Below are 16,846 nucleotides of genomic sequence, written 5' to 3'. Positions count from 1 at the left end.
ATGGGGGCAGGCAGAGAGATTGGGAATACCACACCACGTACGCTCGCTCGCTCGACTAAGCGGCCTGCTGCTAGCGATCCTCTAGACCGCCCGTCTCCCTATGTTGATTGAAGCTTGCTTGCTCGCTCAGGGGTCGTCAATCTATAGTGCCCTGCAGTGCATGGCTGTCTGTCTATATGTGATCTGTCTGTCGGTCTTAAAGTCAAAAGGCTACCATGAGTTGATTGATACTGGCCTTTGACATTCCCAGAAACTAGACACGGGAGGCAAAAAAGCACCTGTCACATATCGAACCAAACCAAACAGCATTGCAGTGTGCGTTGCAGTGATCGGCTTTGTCGGACCCAAAGTTCTGGCAGTTCTAGACGGCTTCTTCTCTTCTTCTTCTCTCATGTTGCCTATCGCCGAAGAGAGGAAGAGAGTGCGTGAGTGAGTCCCAGTTCTTCGAGTCCCACCTAATAAACCCGAACCGTTCTTTCTAATCAATAATCCAGAAAGCTCGTGACAGCCCCAGCTACCTGCACCCTTTACTGCTGTACCCTTCCCGGGGATCCGGAATGAAGCGATCCCAGAAACGGAACCGCCAGCCACTGACCGTCACGGCGTAACATACTATCTATACGCCCGACTGCACATTATCTGCCGAGTCTAGCTTTTGATGCAAACATGTATACCGCCACGTCAGCCACCATCCTCGCCGCCCTCTCCTTGGGCGGCACCCTCGTGTCCGCCAACACGGAGAAAACCATCTTTCTGGCCCCCAAGCGCATCAACATCCCGACCACGCACCCGAACCTGGCCGATCTCCAGGTCGACACTCTGACCCCTGAGAACTGGGCCGTCCGAACGCACCTGGCGGCCCAATTTCCCACAGATGCCGCCAAGTACGGTACGCCCGCGTGGCTGGTCCTGGATCAGCTCACCGAGGGCCAACGGTACGAGGTGAGGGTTTGCTGGGCAGCTACTGTACGTTTCTCTCTCTATTTGTTTTCATGTTTATAATATCCACTTCTATATAAGTATAGATTGTTCCCCCATTAACAAACACCTGATATAGCAACCCACTGCTTTTGTCCTCAATACGTATGACTTGCAGACCGTCTTTGAGTCGCCCGAACTCATCACCGAGCTCTCTGACTACTCCACCAGCCGTCAGAAACCTGACCAAGCCGATGAAGATCATGAAGATGAACAAAAGGCTCAAGTAGCCTCACGGGCGACAGGTCGACCCCAGGAACGCGAGGCCTCCGTTCTATTCCTGCAGATCCTGGCAGCTGCAGACTACTACACAACTAATAAGACCCTGATGAACGAGGTGCCTCCTGTCTACGTGGACATCATTCTCGACCCGTACGTCTTCAACCTATTGCCGCGCTCGCTCCTGCCCACAATAGGCTACATCATTGTGGTAGCCATCCTTTCGTGGTTCATGGGGCGCCGCATCTCGAGCTGGATCCAGTCTGTCGCAGCCGAGGAGCCAGATCATAACAAGAAGGAACAGTAAGAAATGGTATAGTAGCCGAGGCTGTTGGTGAAAATGCATTTTCGGGTTCATACCAAGTTGCCCTCTCTACCCAAATCTCTCGTCTGTAAACCGCATTACTCTTCGTCTTCTTCAATCCTGTGGCTCGTTGAAACATCATCGCCGGCAGCCGGTCGACAACGCGAGCAGCGAAATCACATTTTACATGGCGCTGCTGCGTCGCCTCGCCTTGCCCAGCATTGCTCCCGTCTCAGAGAGAATGCAGGCATTCATATACTGTGGCTGTTGCACTCGTATGGAGAAATGCAGATGGCAAGCAAGAGCTATGATATATGCGAAATCAGAGACAGATTCTACCACTCTTTGACTTGTGTCAAAAACACCAACATGATTCAGCATCCTTCCTTCGCAGTCCATTACCAGTTACCAGGGTAACCCCCTTGGCTTGGCTGCTGACCATGGTGGGGGTGAGAGCCGCTCGGTACTGGGGGTGCGTGCTGGTTTCCGCCCGCATATGTCGGCGGCCCGGGATAGGCTCCAGGTGGCGGAGGTGCCGATCCGTACTGCGGGTTGTACGTTGACTGAGGAGGTGGGTATTGCTGGTGGCTACCGCCGTTATACTGTTGGTGCTGGCCGGGAGGAGAAGTATTATATGGTGGTTGGTGTGCTGCGGACTTGGTCAGTAGAGGAGCAGTTAAATATGGCCATTTTGTGCTGTGCCTACAGTAGTGTTGCCCTTGTGCAGGACTGTGGTGGCCGTAGCCTGGCGCCTGGGCTTGCGGGTGTGAGCCGTAAGATGGTACGTGAGGCTGGCTGTTAGGAGGCGGGCTGCTATACGACGAGCCGCCATGCTGGCCAGACGGCGGCGGAGGGAATGACTGAGTACCGTGTTGTTGGGGTTGCTGATGTTGCTGCTGCGCACCGTAAGATGGCGCACTTCCGTGCTGGCTGGTCGCATGTTGGCCAGTCGAAGCTGAGGAGTAGGCCGGAGTCGAAGCGCCCGAAGGTTGGTATGAAGCCGGGGGTGCTTGGCCACTGTATCCTCCGGAATTATTGCCGGTGTTGGAGTACCCATAGTTCTGGGACTTGATAGAAGTTAGCATGCATGCCTGAGGGTCAGAATAAGAAGGAGTGGTCTGCACATACCGAGTGACCTTGGTTGTTGCCGCCAAACATATTAGCAACCCCTCCCATGACGGAACCAGCAAAGCCGCCAGATTGTGCCGGCTGGGCTGACTGGCCGCCGTGGTAGTTCTGAGGCGCTGGCTTGGCACTGCCGCCGCTCGAGAACAGGCTGGAAGCCAACGCACCAACCAGTTTACCGGCCGGGCCGCCGGCACCGCCGCCTTGTCCCCCTGAAGAGTTGCCCTGTCCGCTGCTGTTATTGCCATGGCCGCCTCCTAGAAACTGACTGGCCAAACCCCCCAGACCGTTCGAGCCGCCGCCGCCACTGCCGCCGCCTTGTGGTTTACCAGAGAGCTGGTTCATGAGTGCGTTCGTTGCGAAGCTCTAAGAAGTTGAGTGTTATGTCAGCTTCCCTGTGTGTACGTATGTGTATATGTATATCGTTGCAGATAGCAGCGTCGCGGTCGAAGCGAAGCTTTATGTCACTTACACCGAACCCTCTCTCGCCAGTCGGCCCACTCTCCAGAGCCCTGCTGCCCTCGGGCGGCAGAACAGGTTCCATACGACCGTCCGGGTGCTTGACCGTCTGGGTGCCGTCGGGATGTGTAATCAGCTCCGGGCGACCACCTGGTGCACCGAAGGGGTGGTCGCCACGGGGAGCGGGGGTGCCGCCGGGCGCGGCCTGAGAGGGAGTCTCCCATTGCGATACGCCGGTCGAGATCGAGACGAAATAGTACTTCTTGCTCGACCCGTCCCATTGAGCGATCCAGCCGGGAGGTAGGGTGGGCGGTTCATACGTGGGGCCTTCGGTGCCCGGAGAGGCGGGGCCTGCCATGGCTGGCGGACTTAGGCAAGAAGTACGAGAAGAGGCGAGGCTGCGTATCGTTGTCGGGTTGGTTGTCTTTCCTTCCTAGGTTATATAGAAATAGCGATAGGCGGTTTCGTTGTCGGAGATATATGCGAGGAGGGGTTAGGCAGGTAGGTGGCGAGGAACAAGAAAAAGGTCGAGAGGAAAGGAAGCAGAAGAGGCGGGAAGGATGCGACGTCGACAACAACAATGGGGCGTGGTCTAATAATGTTGGCTGCGAGAAGCACGTTGTCTAATCTCTCGCCCTCTCTGTCTCTCTCTTTCGTTGCGTCCTTGACAGGCAGGAGAGAGGATGAGTGAGCAGCTAGAGCAGGTGTGGATTCTGCGGCCGAATATGCGCCAGCCCAACTTTAGTAGAAGAAACAAAAGTTTCTTCAGAAAAGAAGAGCAAGGGCGATATGAAAGAGGACGTCGGTAGGTGCAAATGAAAGAAAAGAAGGCCAGAGGAATGACGAACTTCAAGAAGCAAGAGTAGAAGGAGGGAGACCACGCGCAATAATACACACACGCCCACACTCGCTCTCTTGCGCTTCCTTGCTGCCCGCCGCTTGCTGGAAATGTCGTAGTCCCGCCGGACTTGAACCCTTTGAGTCTTTCAACGGAAGATTGTGCTGGTGCTGGGCTTTGTGCTGTGTCGGGCTTTTCTGCACAGCCCCGTTGGGCCAGCTGGTAGCAGCCAGGATTTGTGGCGTTGCTCCCTTTTTGGCGAGAGAGATAAGGCCTCCGATTCCCCATCTCGCAACATCAACAACCCCAAGAACAAGGAACAGCCCCGGCATGTCAGCCATTTCTGGCTATTTGGGATGCTGAATGCCCGAATCTCCATTTATAATCTCAGCGCTTTTAATTACTGGGCGAGAATAGGCTTCAAGCTTCAGATATGTGCACACCTTGAACATGCATGTGCCCTCCATGTAGGCATGCTAATCCTTGGCTTGGGCTGCTTAGTCATGTTACCCTGAGCAGAACAGGCACCGCATGTTTAACATGCGATTTCGATACTACGAGAGTATCTCCTCCACGATGTATGTCCAATTCATTATGTCGCAACTGCAAGCTGTTCACGAGTCGAATTGCCTTTGAAAGATTATGCCGATTATTTGTTTCAGTTTGCGAAGTGACCAAATATCTTGTTGCTGTGTTTGGCTGATTGGACTCTTTTGTTTGCTTTGGGTGAAAAGGGTGAAAGGGTGCGGATAAACTAAAGGCGACCCATTTCAAAGTCTTACCAACTGGCACACCCATAGATGGCCCGACATTCTCTCCATCAGCCAGTACGATCGGATCTCACACTGGTGAACATGGAATACGTTCCCGTTGTCTACGTTGTGCGGTTATGCTGAGCTCTAAGATTGTATCGCCGAGTGATCTTTCGACAGCAGAGAGGCCTTTCACCCCTTCTCACCACCCCTGGATAACAACATCAAGTTAGTGTCAGAAAATGATCTGTACATTGCTAACATTCCTAGCGGAGTTCAAAAGCTTTCTTGGGCTTGTTAGGTAGGCGGCTGAGAGTTTGGATACAGACTTGACCTCCCATGGACTTGACTGCTTGGTGAGTGGCATATGGCCCAGATGGTATAAGCCAACTGGACTGTACCTGATTTGCATTTACTCGCCAAGGAAACCAATAGGGAAAAGAAGCCAAGCTGCATACTGTTGACAAGTGGGGCCTGATGGACGCAAGGATCAAGGATACCGCCACTATTGTAGCCAACCATAGGGGTCCGGCAAATCGTATAGACCTATCTGCGTATCAGTTGCCTCAAGCGTCCAGATCTAGCCAAATCGGCAACATTGGGTTGTTATGTTCGTGGAGAAAGCCCTCGTTCTGCATTTACACATTTCCCCTCATTCTCGGAACTGCAAAAGATGCCCGATCCGGTAGGTAACGGCCATCCCGCCTGATGACGCCAACCGCCGTGGCGACCCACTTGCATGGCCTTTAAGTAGACCCGAATCGAACCATCCGTGCTCTTGGTGTTTACCTCGGAGGAGAGGACCCATATCTGTTTAGAGCCTTCTTTCCTTTCTTCAAGATGCAACTACGATACTGGCAGCTGTGTCTGAACGTGCTGGCGACCATAACCATCACTATGGCAGCACTTGAGCCCCCCGAGAAGAACTCGTCGATCCTGATCATTGGAGCGGGAACATGGGGCACCTCCATTGCGTACCGGCTCGTCAAGCGCGGATATACGAACATCAAAGTGCTGGACTCCAACACCTTCCCGTCGTCCATATCCGCCGGCAACGACCTCAACAAGATCCTTGAAGAGCGCACGTAGCCCTTCCCTTGCTCTGCAGCGGAGTTAGCTAATCTGGAGGAACAGCGATATCACCACCTGCCGCTGACCAGAGCGATCTGGACTACGCCTGGAATACCATAGAGGCTCTCTCGTCCGAGGTCTGGCGCAATGATCCGGTCCACAAGCCGCACTACCACCCCACGGGCTTCATCTACGCCGCCGTGGGCGACGAGGCCTATGCCAAGGTGAAAGCAGCGGCCGAGGCGCGGCCCGACGTCTACTCGCTTCTGGAGGACGCCGACGCGTTCCGGCGAGCCATGCCCGAGGGCGTGCTGACGGGCGACCTGACGGGCTGGCGGGGGTTCATCCGGCGCCAAGGAGCCGGCTGGGTCGAGGCCCGCGACATCCTGCTGGACGTGCACGCCGAGGCGGTCAAGGTCGGCGCCGCCACCTTCGTCTGCGACCCCGAGGCCGGCCGCGTGGCGGAGCTCCTGTACGAAGACAACGAAGTGGTGGGCGCCAAGACGGCCGACGGCGCGACGCACCGCGCCGACTACACGATCCTGGCCGCGGGCGCGGGCGCGTCGACGCTCATCGACTTCGAGAAGCAGCTGCGCCCGACGGCGTGGACGCTGGCGCACGTGCCGCTGACGGCGGCCGAGGCGCCGACGTACGCGGAGCTGCCCGTGCTCTTCGCCGTGGACCAGGGCTTCTTCCTGTCGCCGCCGGCGTCGGCGATCGCGGCGGGCGAGCCGGAGCTCAAGATCTGCGACGAGCACCCGGGCTACATCCACCTGGCGGACGGAAAGGCGAAGGAGAAGAGCCCGGTCCCGGTCCAGCGCGACGCCATCCCCCGCAGCTCCGCGGACAACATGCAGAAGCTCTTGCAGGCGACGGTGCCGCAGCTGGCCGACCGCCCCTTGCTGCGGCCGCGGCTGTGCTGGGACTCCGACACACCCGACCGCCTGTTTCTGATCGCGCGGCACCCGGGCAGCTCCTCCTCGCAGAGCCGCCTGCTCGTGGCGGCCGGCGGGTCCGGGAACGGGTTCATGAACGCGCCGGCCGTGGGGATCCTGGTGGCGGACTTGCTGGAGGATCGGCTCGAGGAGAGGATGGCCAAGGCTCTGCGCTGGCGGCCGGAAACGGCGGTAGACAGGGACTGGTTCGACACGCAGGGGAGGTTTGGCGGGGCGGATAAGGTGGTGGACCTCGGCGAGATTCCGGATGACGACTGGACCGAAGGGCCTATCAGGTGAAGATAGGGGTAAATAACGGCTGACTCATATAATCTGGCGTTGGGAATCAACTACACACCAATGTTTCCTGTTTCCCACTACCGCAATCAGCTCCCAAGAACAAGTGGCATATGGACATATCTGAGTTTACTATTGGCTGACCTATTATTTAGAAAAGGCTGTTGTGGTTGGTTCAACCCAAGGCGAGAGTCACCTCAATCCATCCCTTTGAGGCACCAATGGTCACAAAAAAAGAGATACAGACTATGAAGGACATGCGTGTCATAAGAATTACGATAAGTAATTGGCTTACCTACCCCTTACCCTAAGTGGAATGATTGCTTCGCTACTCTGCATAGCTACTGATGATAGGGCGTAAGGTCATCCATGGGGCTCAATGCTGCAGTCATGACAGGGGTGAACAAGCCCTAGCAGAGTTTGTATATAGTATCTGGTTTCCTTTGTCCAAGTATAAATAGTACCGAGAGGCGATTATCACATATCATATTTATTTTCTTCTACTAGCCAGCATTTTGGGATCAGCTACACAAGTAATAATGCTATACAACTAATAACATCTCAACTATTGAAATGACTTCCAATGAAGTGTACTCACGAGATGACTTATTAGTTTGGATTCCTGGTCTGCTAGGCTTGTTTGGCGTTGAATCAGAGAGTCAAACTCAAGCCCAACACCGTTTATATGGCAGATAACAGGGGCTTATGCTGCAGTAGTTTATCTGGAGCCAACACCGGTGAACCAGAAGTCTGGGACTGGCCACCATAAGCTTTGGGCACAAAGAAGGACCCTGACCTCTTCATAACGACTTTATTTTCCTTTTGCTGGCCGGGCTCCCCTTTGTCTCAATATTGACATATCACCGATTCCGACGATCCCTTTGTCCTATTTAGAGCATGCTTCCACTTGCTGCTCTTAATTGAAAAGAAGGAGGCCTAGGTAAAGCTGAGCAACCTCATTTTGTTCAGCTGCTCGTGCTCTTTTCTCGAACATCTCAACCTATAAACGACCCTCGAGAGAGTGTGGCTGTCAGCTGTAGGACGTTCATCATGTTGGAGTATGACGTGGCCTGCATCCCGGAACCAAAGCTCCATCCATTCGATACCGGCGGTGAGCCATTGCAACTCGAGTTCATCAAGAAGCTCGGCGACGGGATACACTCTTACGTTTGGAAAGTGCGTATCAATGGAAACCTATATGCGTTGAAGATGGTGAGTGATTAGTCCAGCATGATTAGCACAACCATCGTAATACATGCGAGCAAACCTCTCAGGAGGACAAATAGCGGATTGCTCCCATTTCCGTTTTTATCTTCTTTTTCTTTCTTTTGAAAAATATATCTCTATGTTGAGAAAGTTTCACATTCTTCCCTTTTGTCACAATCGCGTTCGGCATTACTAAGCAGGGATTTGCTGTAGTTCACGCCTGAACAGGACCCAGCTACAAAAGCCTTCGATGATAGGGGCGGAATCGAGGGCCACGCTGCTCGGTGGCCTTACTTTCACGCGTTCCCGAAAGAATACCGAGCTTTTGCACGATTGAAGGAGTTCGGTCAAGAGCACCTTGCGGTGACATGCTATGGCTGGATAGAGTTGGATGAGAGCCATTACGAGTTCATGGACCGTCACATAGACCGGCATGCTTGGTCAGGAGACTTCTATGGAAAGATGAAGCGATACGCCATCGTGAAGGAGCTTCTTGACTTCAAATACCCGTTCTGCCATCACGAGGACATGGCGAGAGTATTTGTAAATCGCAAGCTTGCGAAGAAGATGTTCAACGGGCTCAAGACCATGCATAACCTCGGCATTTTCGTCGGCGACATCAAACATGATAATATTTCTTGGGGAAATATGTCGATTTCAGCCGCTCCTGGACAGTACCTCACCCCTTTGCCGCTGATCCAGAAGCTTTCTGTTTCGAGGGATCACCCAATCGGGACGCGATCAACCTCGAAGAGATGGTGCATGGGGAAGATGGCTGGAACATTGTGTTTCCGCATAACAAGATCCATGACCGCTTGCTTCCAACTCGAAAATGTGCGAGGAAACTGAGGTCAAATAAAGGCCTTTCAAAAAATGAAATCTTTGGGAAATGCATTGGGAAATGGCCTGGGCACCCAGAAGACTTCAGCTACGAGAAATCAGGGAAGCTGTATCGTCGAGTCACAGGCTCGGTCCACAAGCCAGGACGACTGAAGCCTACAGAACGTCCAGAGCCTATCAAGTGTGAGCCTTGCAGAAACAAATATAGGTTCTCTGACTCTAAGTTGCTCGTGAGGTCTGATGCCACAATCAGGAGCTCAGTCCTGAGTTTATGTGAACGAGTCTTCCAATAATTATGTACACTATCTACTCGCTCCACTATGTAAATTCAGCTCGCGTCTCTCCTTCTTGGTGAAGCCAGTAGATGTCTTCATGTCGACCCTTTGCTTCTTCTTCACACCACCACCAGGTGTTTTCGTGTCACCTATTGTCTGTCCCAGACTTTTGTTGGTAAACCCCTCCAATCTCCCAATATTGTCGGGTGAGATTTGGACAAAGTTTGGGTTTTTCGAGGCATCCGTTAGTTTATATTTCATGTCCACCCTGGGGCCCTTTAGTGCTAACAATTCTGATACCGAATGTGTACTGCCCGAAAGGAGGCACTTTTGAGGTTGGCTTACTTGGAGAAGTGGCCGGCAGGGTCTGGGCAGATACGGCGGTGTATCGAAACCGTACTGCAATGTCATCTTACATGAAATCCGTAGGCGCTTACCAAATAATCCGTAAGAGTAGCATGGCCTTGTGTAGATATGTTGAAGACGTCAATGCCTTCGTTGAATGCTTCCATGTCTTCGGGGAAATCAAGGGTGTATATATGCAATGGCGTTTTGGCAGCGAGCGCCTTGATGGCGTCTTTAAATCCAATTTTTCATAGCGAGGAGGAGCAGTAACTGTTGTTCCATCAGTCACAAACGAATATCTCATAGCTGACACAGTGATATGGCTGTCTAGTCGATAAGAATAGCACGGCTGGCATAAATGAGCTGTCATTGTAGCGATTCATCTCTATTCAAATAGCTATTCAACTCAAGTTGTTGTATGTATTTCTTCTGCTCAAGCGCAGGAACTCAAGAGACCAATCTGAATATCCCGAACCATTCCCCTGTACTGCCCGGAGGTCCCCAAAGCAAAAACCATGTCGATGTACACTCATTCCATATGTCTCGAGTTCGTATCTGAAGCGAAATTCGTAACGCCGGCCAAGCGTCTCCCAAAGGTGGCCGGCTCATGTATAACGCTCGACGGAACTGTCTGAAAAGCACTGTGCTATCGACTTAGAAACCGTGCCAGTCTCTGTATGAGCTACGCTGGGTCACTTGGATCATGTGCTTTACCCGGAAGTACATAGCATGGTGAGGTCTGCTGCGCACTAGGGGCTTCACCGTGTAGCTGACGCCCTGGCCCCTTTCGGCGATGATGACCATCTGTCGATTGTAATCCTGTGCTGCGAGGGGCGCAATACGAGCTTGGGACCGGGCCAGAATCTGCTGGACTGTGTACTGATGGATGTCGAACGAAGGCCCCTCAGCCTGGCTACCGTGGATCATGCGGAGCAGCGGCTTGTTGTCCCTTCCATCGCGGTCGTTGAGGATCTTGCGGAATGCTGAGGGCAGCTCCCCGCGCCGGTGGTCCGGCATTTGGTATCGGTGCTCAAACCAGAGATCGTTGAACGAGGGCCAGACGTCTCGGTCGAGCAAATACGAAGCCCAGTACCATACGCTGAGTCTCTTCCAGCCATTACTGTATTTTAGTAGGAACTGGAGGGCCTGGTACTCGTGGGCGTACCGCCCACTACAGGCTATGATGGTGAGCTCGTAGAGGCGCAGACCCTCGAGAATCCTCAAGAATTCATGGACAAAGAACTCCGGCCAGGGGGTCACGATCACTGATGGGCTCGCATAGGGCAGTATACCAAGAAGACCTGTTACTCGGACGTAGCGCACGTCTCCGATTGGTGCGGGGATAGTCAACAGCTTCTGGAGCATTCGGTTAGGCGACTCGAAGTCTAGGGTGGCATACCTTGCCCAAGAGGTGCCAATCTCGCTTCTGATTCTGCTGCATACTGCGAGCAAAGCCAGGGGGCGACGCGTGGACTGACTGGGAAGTATAACCCGATTAGAGCCTCCAAACACAAGCCTACTGGATGAGAAGACGTATGCATATATCTCGTCTCGAATCTCTTGGGGAATCATAAAGAGCAGTTCCCCGAGGTCTAGGCTAGAGCTGAGAAGCGACGACGAGGATTGAGTGTCAATTGTGGATCCCATGGAAGTCTCTATAAGAGTCTCTATAAGAGTCGGCGTGGAAATACCAGCCACATTCGCGGCTGAAAGGTCGGCAACAGGTTCGCCCATGGGACGAAAGACATGAGCGATAGCAGGCACGATGGCAGACCTGGGAATTCTTGGGGCGAGAGTCCCAGTGACAGGTGAAACGGCGTCCTTATACATCGTTCCTGCCGGATCCTCATCGAGAGCCTTCTTGGCGAAGACCTCCTGGGACTTCTTCAAGGCAAGCTTGACCTCCTTCATCGCGAAGGTGACCACTGCCGACTCTTTGATCTTGTACGCACATCTTAAGGTCTGTCCGGAAACCATCTTTACCATGCGTCGAAGTCTAGGTCTTGTCTTCTTAGACACCGTGCCAGTGTGATGACCATCTTCCTCCATGGTGCTTGTCCAGCGTGATGGCTGAGGGGGAGAGAATGAAAGTCGAGAGTGAGTGTAACCAGTCGAGATGGAGAGGAAAACAGTCGAAGCGGAGAGCAGATATAGCGGGAGTATATCGTATATCAATATGAATACCGCGAGGATGAATCAACTCAATAGCTTTTGACCATCGATAAGCGGCGCGCGGTAGATGTATCGATCGCGTTGGTGATTCGGAGGTGAACGTGGTGTGAGCGGAAGCATGTCCTTCGCCCTGACCAAGTTTGCAACAAAGCCGCTTGGTAGGAACAGCTGCTCTTTTTAATTCATTAACTAAATCAGAGCAGCGGGCTTAGGGAGATAGGAGCGCTATTACTACAGCAGTGATTAACGCCTGAAGCACTAATTGCATATGTGAGTGAAGTAAATTACAGGGCATCATCCAATATCGGTTGCTCACACAGGGACGATTTCCATTTACGCAGCAAAACATCACCAAACCTCGTCCAGTCGCAGACTCCTTTCTCCTCTCTCCGGAAAGCATCCGAACCACTTACAAGCGCCTGAACCACTTACAAGCATCCGACGAACCACTTATAAGCACTTCACGAACCCAACCTCACCAAGTCGTCGTTCTGCAGAGGCTCCTTTTCGAACCCGTTCACCACCTGCCTCAGCATCGCCGCCGCCACTTGCGATCGCTGGACGCTGCCCGCCAGTCCTGTCACCTTCAGACCTGCCGACATCAGCGTATCCCTCCAGGTCCCGCTCGTGATCAGACCGGGCTTGGCGACACAGGCGTCAATCTCCCCGGGGTGCCGCTTGGCGAAGTCGAGGACTTGGACCTCCCCTTGTCCCTATAACACGACATAATGGCCGGTTAGTTTGAATTTTCCTATAAGCTGTCGTCGCCATGGCTGAACAGAAAGAAGTACAGGAGTTATACGCTTTTTGCGGGTCCAAGCCGAAAAAGGAGAGGAGGAAGTAGACGAGAGTGAGCATGAGCGACGACGACTTACCCTCATTTGGGTATACTCGGGCATGAACCACCCGGGCTTCGCGTTCGGGTCCCGGTTCGTGGCGGTCCCGCTCATGTACATGAAGCGAAACGGCTTTGCGGGCCCGGCGTCGTACATGGCCTGCAGGCCGGCCATGGTGAAGTCTTGGCAGATGCGCTTCACTTCGGCGAAGTCCATCGACTTGGACTTGCTGGGGGTGACGGCGACCGTCCTGCGAATAACACCGAAAGCAATCAGCTGCGACTCTATAGTTTGATACACTTCGCTTCCGAAAGAGGGCAGGAAAGAGCGAATGGTTGTTGCGGCAGTCGTCGGCCCGCCGGAAAAGGAGGACGGCTTGGATTTGGGGCAGGGAGTGTGGGGTCAGTCTCACCAGATGCAAGCGGCGGCGCCGGCAAACTCCTTTTTGACGTCGTCCGGGTACTGGTCGTAGTCGCGGACGATGACGCTCTTGACCTTGCTGTAGTTGGGTCCCGCCGCATCGAGTTGGACTGGTTTCCTCGCGACGGCGACGATGGATGTGATCTCGGGCATGTGCATAGCCTGGCGCAGGACCTCGCTTCCCACGAAACCAGTGGCGCCTGTGATGATGAGTCTCATCCTTGCTGTTACTATCGATTTAGAGAGTTTCCGGTATGAGAGTTGTAATATAGGAGATACCAAGGACCCTCTTTGTCTGATTCAACGAAACTTAGAACTGCTTAGGGATGTTGTCTTGGATCTGCGTTCACTTGTATGCGGGTAGGTCAGTGGTGCGATGATATACGAATGATCGGGGTTTGTGGGCGTTAACACGCATTAACACCGGTCGGGCGCGGGACAACGACTGGGCTATTCGCTGTCGCTATTGACCTCCCGACAACCCGAGCAAAAGGGTGGCATGAACACGCCACCTCATCTGCCGCTCTTTTGTTTACCCAATCACTCTGCTCTATGCCATTAGATACTCTAGTATAGTTCATTCTATGCACGTGTGAAGGGCCGTTGCTGTGTTTGTTTGCATATCAATTCGCTGTCACTATCAGGCGTATAAGTGATGTGCTGGCTGGTAGTGAACGCCACAGCGCCGTCGTTTCAGCGTTTCAGCGCAAAGCAGCCATGAACCACAGCACGGCACAGCACGGCACAGCACGGCACAGCGCAGCAGCCAGCCCACGTCACAACCCGCTCCCAGGTAGCGTCTAATATCAAAAGCGCCCATATCGTTCATTCATTAAAACCGTCGCATCTCCCTAATTTCCCTCCATCATGTCATGCTGTTGCCGTTCATCTCGCTGTTGCGCTCCTCGCTGACGGGCACATCCTTGAGGCCCTTCTCGCCGGGCGGGTTCGTCGAGTTGGTGTCCTTGATGATGCCCGAGTCGGATGCGACGGGGGCCTCGCCGGGCGCCGGCGCCTCCTTGTGTGCGGGCGCGTTGGCAGCTCCCAGGCCCTTGGCTAAAAGAGGTGCGTAACATGTTAGTATAGATGTCCTTTCGCAGCACTATTTGGTAACGCCTTCTCCATGACTATCTGATCAACATACCTTCAGCTTGATGCTTCAGGAAAGTGTCGCTGGCGGCGTTGGTGGAGCCGGAAGTCTTGGAGGGCGCCATTGTGTCTAGTTTGTTGCTGTAGGGGGCAGTTCTTGTCGCAATTGGATGATAAGTGTTGGTATCTGGGCTTCGAGGAGCATACAGGAAGTTGAGACAGAGTAGCAGAAACTGTCGAAGCAACTGACCCTGTGCGACAGTTGATTCCTATTTGTATCGTTGGCACAGCGCGCTGTTGCGTCACTTAGACAGGGGATCTTCAATCGTTGACATCACGCCTCTGGGCGCTGGTAGATGCTTGCGACAATCAGTGGAGATTTGCGCTGTGACAACCAGAAACGCTGTTACAGATACACACAATAGACCAACTGATCCGATCTGATGGTCCAAGAATCAACATTGACATAACCACACTCCATATTACACTCCATGATTTGCAGTATTTCGGCCAGTCTCCGCCAGCACAGCGAGTCGGCGGGCTATTGGAGCTCTGCACAAGTACAATAACGCCTTGCAGAAGGGCTGAAGGAAACGAATGTCTTCCCGAGACCTACATTTCAGCCTGCCCATTTCACCCAATATCGGATGAGAAGGCTGATCCCGAGTGCAGGTTGCTGTGCAAATTGGCCCCCCGAGATCTGGCTTCCAACAACAAAACCAGTTCATCGACTCGCATATTAGTGCCTTGTATGTTAGTCAAACTGCAACAAGCTTCTAATCGAATCACGTGTGAATTACTTCGTAAACTCGTAGATCATGTTGCAATCCGTGAGTGATGGCCCCCAACGACTATGTCTGCATCGCACCATCATGCATCCCATTCTGATCACCGATCACGAACGGTGGTTGTTCGTTGTCGCTGCTTTCTGCTAGTGGGGGCCTAACCTAGCAAGCCAGGTGTCGGGTGCTGCGAATGCAAGTCTTATATTAGCCGTAACCACACATGACACGAGTTTGTTGGCGTGATGAAGAGACTGGCTGATATCGAATTTACGTTTGTCTTCTTGGCTGCATACCGATAATTATTCACCAATAAAGCTCAACAAATATAGTAGACGACGTAGCTATGTCATCAATGGGTCGCACGCGTCTTGGCTATGTAAATAGTAAGACTATCACGCATAGAGGATTGGAAGCTGTGTACGACAGCTGGCAGTCTGTAGGATGCCGATCGTAAGCGGATGCGCAAGGCTGAGCCAGTTTGATCCTCTCGCGCCACAGTCAGCGATAGAAAACTTGGTGTCTATCAATGCCCTGGGTGTTCATGGCCATTGCCGTCCATAGTCGGATAAGGTATTGCATCCCGGTGAAAACAATTATAACACTAACAGGAAGCAGCATAACTTCAGTCCCCAGGAAACATACCGCTTCTTTGAATGAAAAGAGAAAACGAATGTTGACTTGCTGACAGGCAACAGGATAAAATGTTCCCACCATGCTGGGCAACGTTAGTGCTTACCGTCAAGCCGTCAATGCTAGGATTAGAATAGGGTTCCGTTCCACAATATACAAATAGCACCTGACGTCCATCAGCCCTCCTTTCTTTTGTTCGGGCTCGGCGTTGCAAGCGCCAACTAGCACTGCCGGCTTGAAGAGTCCAGGCTGGTCAAATGGGGGCTTTGTTGAGCCAAGATGATCTCGAAATGGATAAATCCCCCAATGGAGACATGCAATTATGCAGATGTAACCCACCAGTGCTGCAAGGCCAAGTGAACCGTGCTGCGCAGCATGAGGATCAGGCAGACATTTAATAGCCCTGAGGGGCCTTTTCGCGCGAGAAAGATTGCCAGGTCGTTTGTGGGATGAACTGAGTAGTCTTGGGCAAAAGTCCTCCTGATCCTAACTTCAAGCAATGCTCTCTTGTGTCCGGTAATACGGGACGAGGATGTGCACAACGACCAAATGGTGTTGATTGCCGGAATCCCACGATTACGACGGCTGTTGAGTCTCGGCATTCCGCGCAGACGCTTCTCCCGGTTCTCTTTTTTCATTGCGCTTGTCTTCTGTGCCTTCTTACTATCCCTAAGCTGGGACACAAGTTTCTTTCCGTCCTTCCCAGGGAAATTGTTGGAGCCCTGCGCCGGACGAGAACACGCAGACTGCTACCACGCGCTGTACCCACGCCGTTTACCAAATATATCTCGTCGCAAGAGCGACGATGGTGGCGTCCAACCGGTCTTCTCCCCAAGACTTCGCGATGTCATAACGCCCGATGGCGCCGCTCCGAACAAACTCGGAAGGATCCTCTACCATGCCTGGTGGAGACGGTTTTGGGTCCGGACATCATGGTTTCTCGACCGGACGGGGCTGACCTGGCGATGGAGATATTCAAGAGACGCTCATGACCGCGCACTCTCCCGACACCAATGTAGGAAAGCGTTTCCGGGGCTCTTCGACGAGTTGCTCCGTGCAAAGCAGCAGCATGAGAAGTACCATACCAACTTGGATGATCTTGAAGCCATCCCCATCACAGATGGCCGCACAAGGGTGGTCGTATTTGATGGACAGGTAGGTCAAACAATCGGCGAATAGTTTCACCTACTTGCCAAGCTTTCAGAAAGAGAAGTGCTGACCATTTCAACCCGAAGCTGTATGTGATAGAAGCCAACCTATCGGTAGAAGA

The 16,846-nt window shown here is 53.1% G+C and overlaps 7 protein-coding genes across 7 annotated transcripts; 3 read left to right on the top strand and 4 right to left on the bottom strand.

Moving 5' to 3' along the window:
* Positions 1–666: 666 nt before the first annotated feature.
* On the top strand, positions 667–1,504 carry PG998_010040 (uncharacterized protein; the record flags this gene model as incomplete). The annotated part of the gene is made up of 2 exons (XM_066876856.1): positions 667–966; positions 1,058–1,504. 2 exons carry the CDS (start codon positions 667–669, stop codon positions 1,502–1,504), a joined length of 747 nt encoding a protein of 248 aa, XP_066729012.1.
* Positions 1,505–1,899: 395 nt separating this feature from the next.
* PG998_010039 (uncharacterized protein) lies at positions 1,900–3,443 on the bottom strand (the record flags this gene model as incomplete). The annotated part of the gene is made up of 4 exons (XM_066876855.1): positions 1,900–2,150; positions 2,208–2,568; positions 2,630–2,992; positions 3,099–3,443. 4 exons carry the CDS (start codon positions 3,441–3,443, stop codon positions 1,900–1,902), a joined length of 1,320 nt encoding a protein of 439 aa, XP_066729011.1.
* Positions 3,444–5,515: 2,072 nt separating this feature from the next.
* On the top strand, positions 5,516–6,981 carry PG998_010038 (uncharacterized protein; the record flags this gene model as incomplete). Its single annotated transcript, XM_066876854.1, has 2 exons — positions 5,516–5,756; positions 5,810–6,981. The coding sequence occupies 2 exons, from the start codon at positions 5,516–5,518 to the stop codon at positions 6,979–6,981; spliced, it is 1,413 nt and encodes a 470-aa protein (XP_066729010.1).
* Positions 6,982–8,028: 1,047 nt separating this feature from the next.
* On the top strand, positions 8,029–9,033 carry PG998_010037 (uncharacterized protein; the record flags this gene model as incomplete). Its single annotated transcript, XM_066876853.1, has 2 exons — positions 8,029–8,190; positions 8,398–9,033. The coding sequence occupies 2 exons, from the start codon at positions 8,029–8,031 to the stop codon at positions 9,031–9,033; spliced, it is 798 nt and encodes a 265-aa protein (XP_066729009.1).
* A 1,265-nt stretch (positions 9,034–10,298) lies between these two features.
* Positions 10,299–11,693, bottom strand: PG998_010036 (uncharacterized protein; the record flags this gene model as incomplete). The annotated part of the gene is made up of 1 exon (XM_066876852.1): positions 10,299–11,693. One exon carries the CDS (start codon positions 11,691–11,693, stop codon positions 10,299–10,301), a length of 1,395 nt encoding a protein of 464 aa, XP_066729008.1.
* A 584-nt stretch (positions 11,694–12,277) lies between these two features.
* On the bottom strand, positions 12,278–13,291 carry PG998_010035 (uncharacterized protein; the record flags this gene model as incomplete). Its single annotated transcript, XM_066876851.1, has 3 exons — positions 12,278–12,529; positions 12,692–12,902; positions 13,065–13,291. The coding sequence occupies 3 exons, from the start codon at positions 13,289–13,291 to the stop codon at positions 12,278–12,280; spliced, it is 690 nt and encodes a 229-aa protein (XP_066729007.1).
* A 646-nt stretch (positions 13,292–13,937) lies between these two features.
* PG998_010034 (uncharacterized protein) lies at positions 13,938–14,286 on the bottom strand (the record flags this gene model as incomplete). Its single annotated transcript, XM_066876850.1, has 2 exons — positions 13,938–14,128; positions 14,217–14,286. The coding sequence occupies 2 exons, from the start codon at positions 14,284–14,286 to the stop codon at positions 13,938–13,940; spliced, it is 261 nt and encodes an 86-aa protein (XP_066729006.1).
* Between the last annotated feature and the right edge of the window lie 2,560 nt (positions 14,287–16,846).

Source organism: Apiospora kogelbergensis, assembly GCF_038363985.1.
Source record: "Apiospora kogelbergensis strain CBS 113332 chromosome Unknown utg000006l_segment0_segment0, whole genome shotgun sequence".
In the NCBI taxonomy this organism is placed as follows: domain Eukaryota; kingdom Fungi; phylum Ascomycota; class Sordariomycetes; order Amphisphaeriales; family Apiosporaceae; genus Apiospora; species Apiospora kogelbergensis.
The sequence above is the reverse complement of the archived record's forward strand: the minus strand, read 5'-3'. Positions and strand labels throughout refer to the sequence as shown.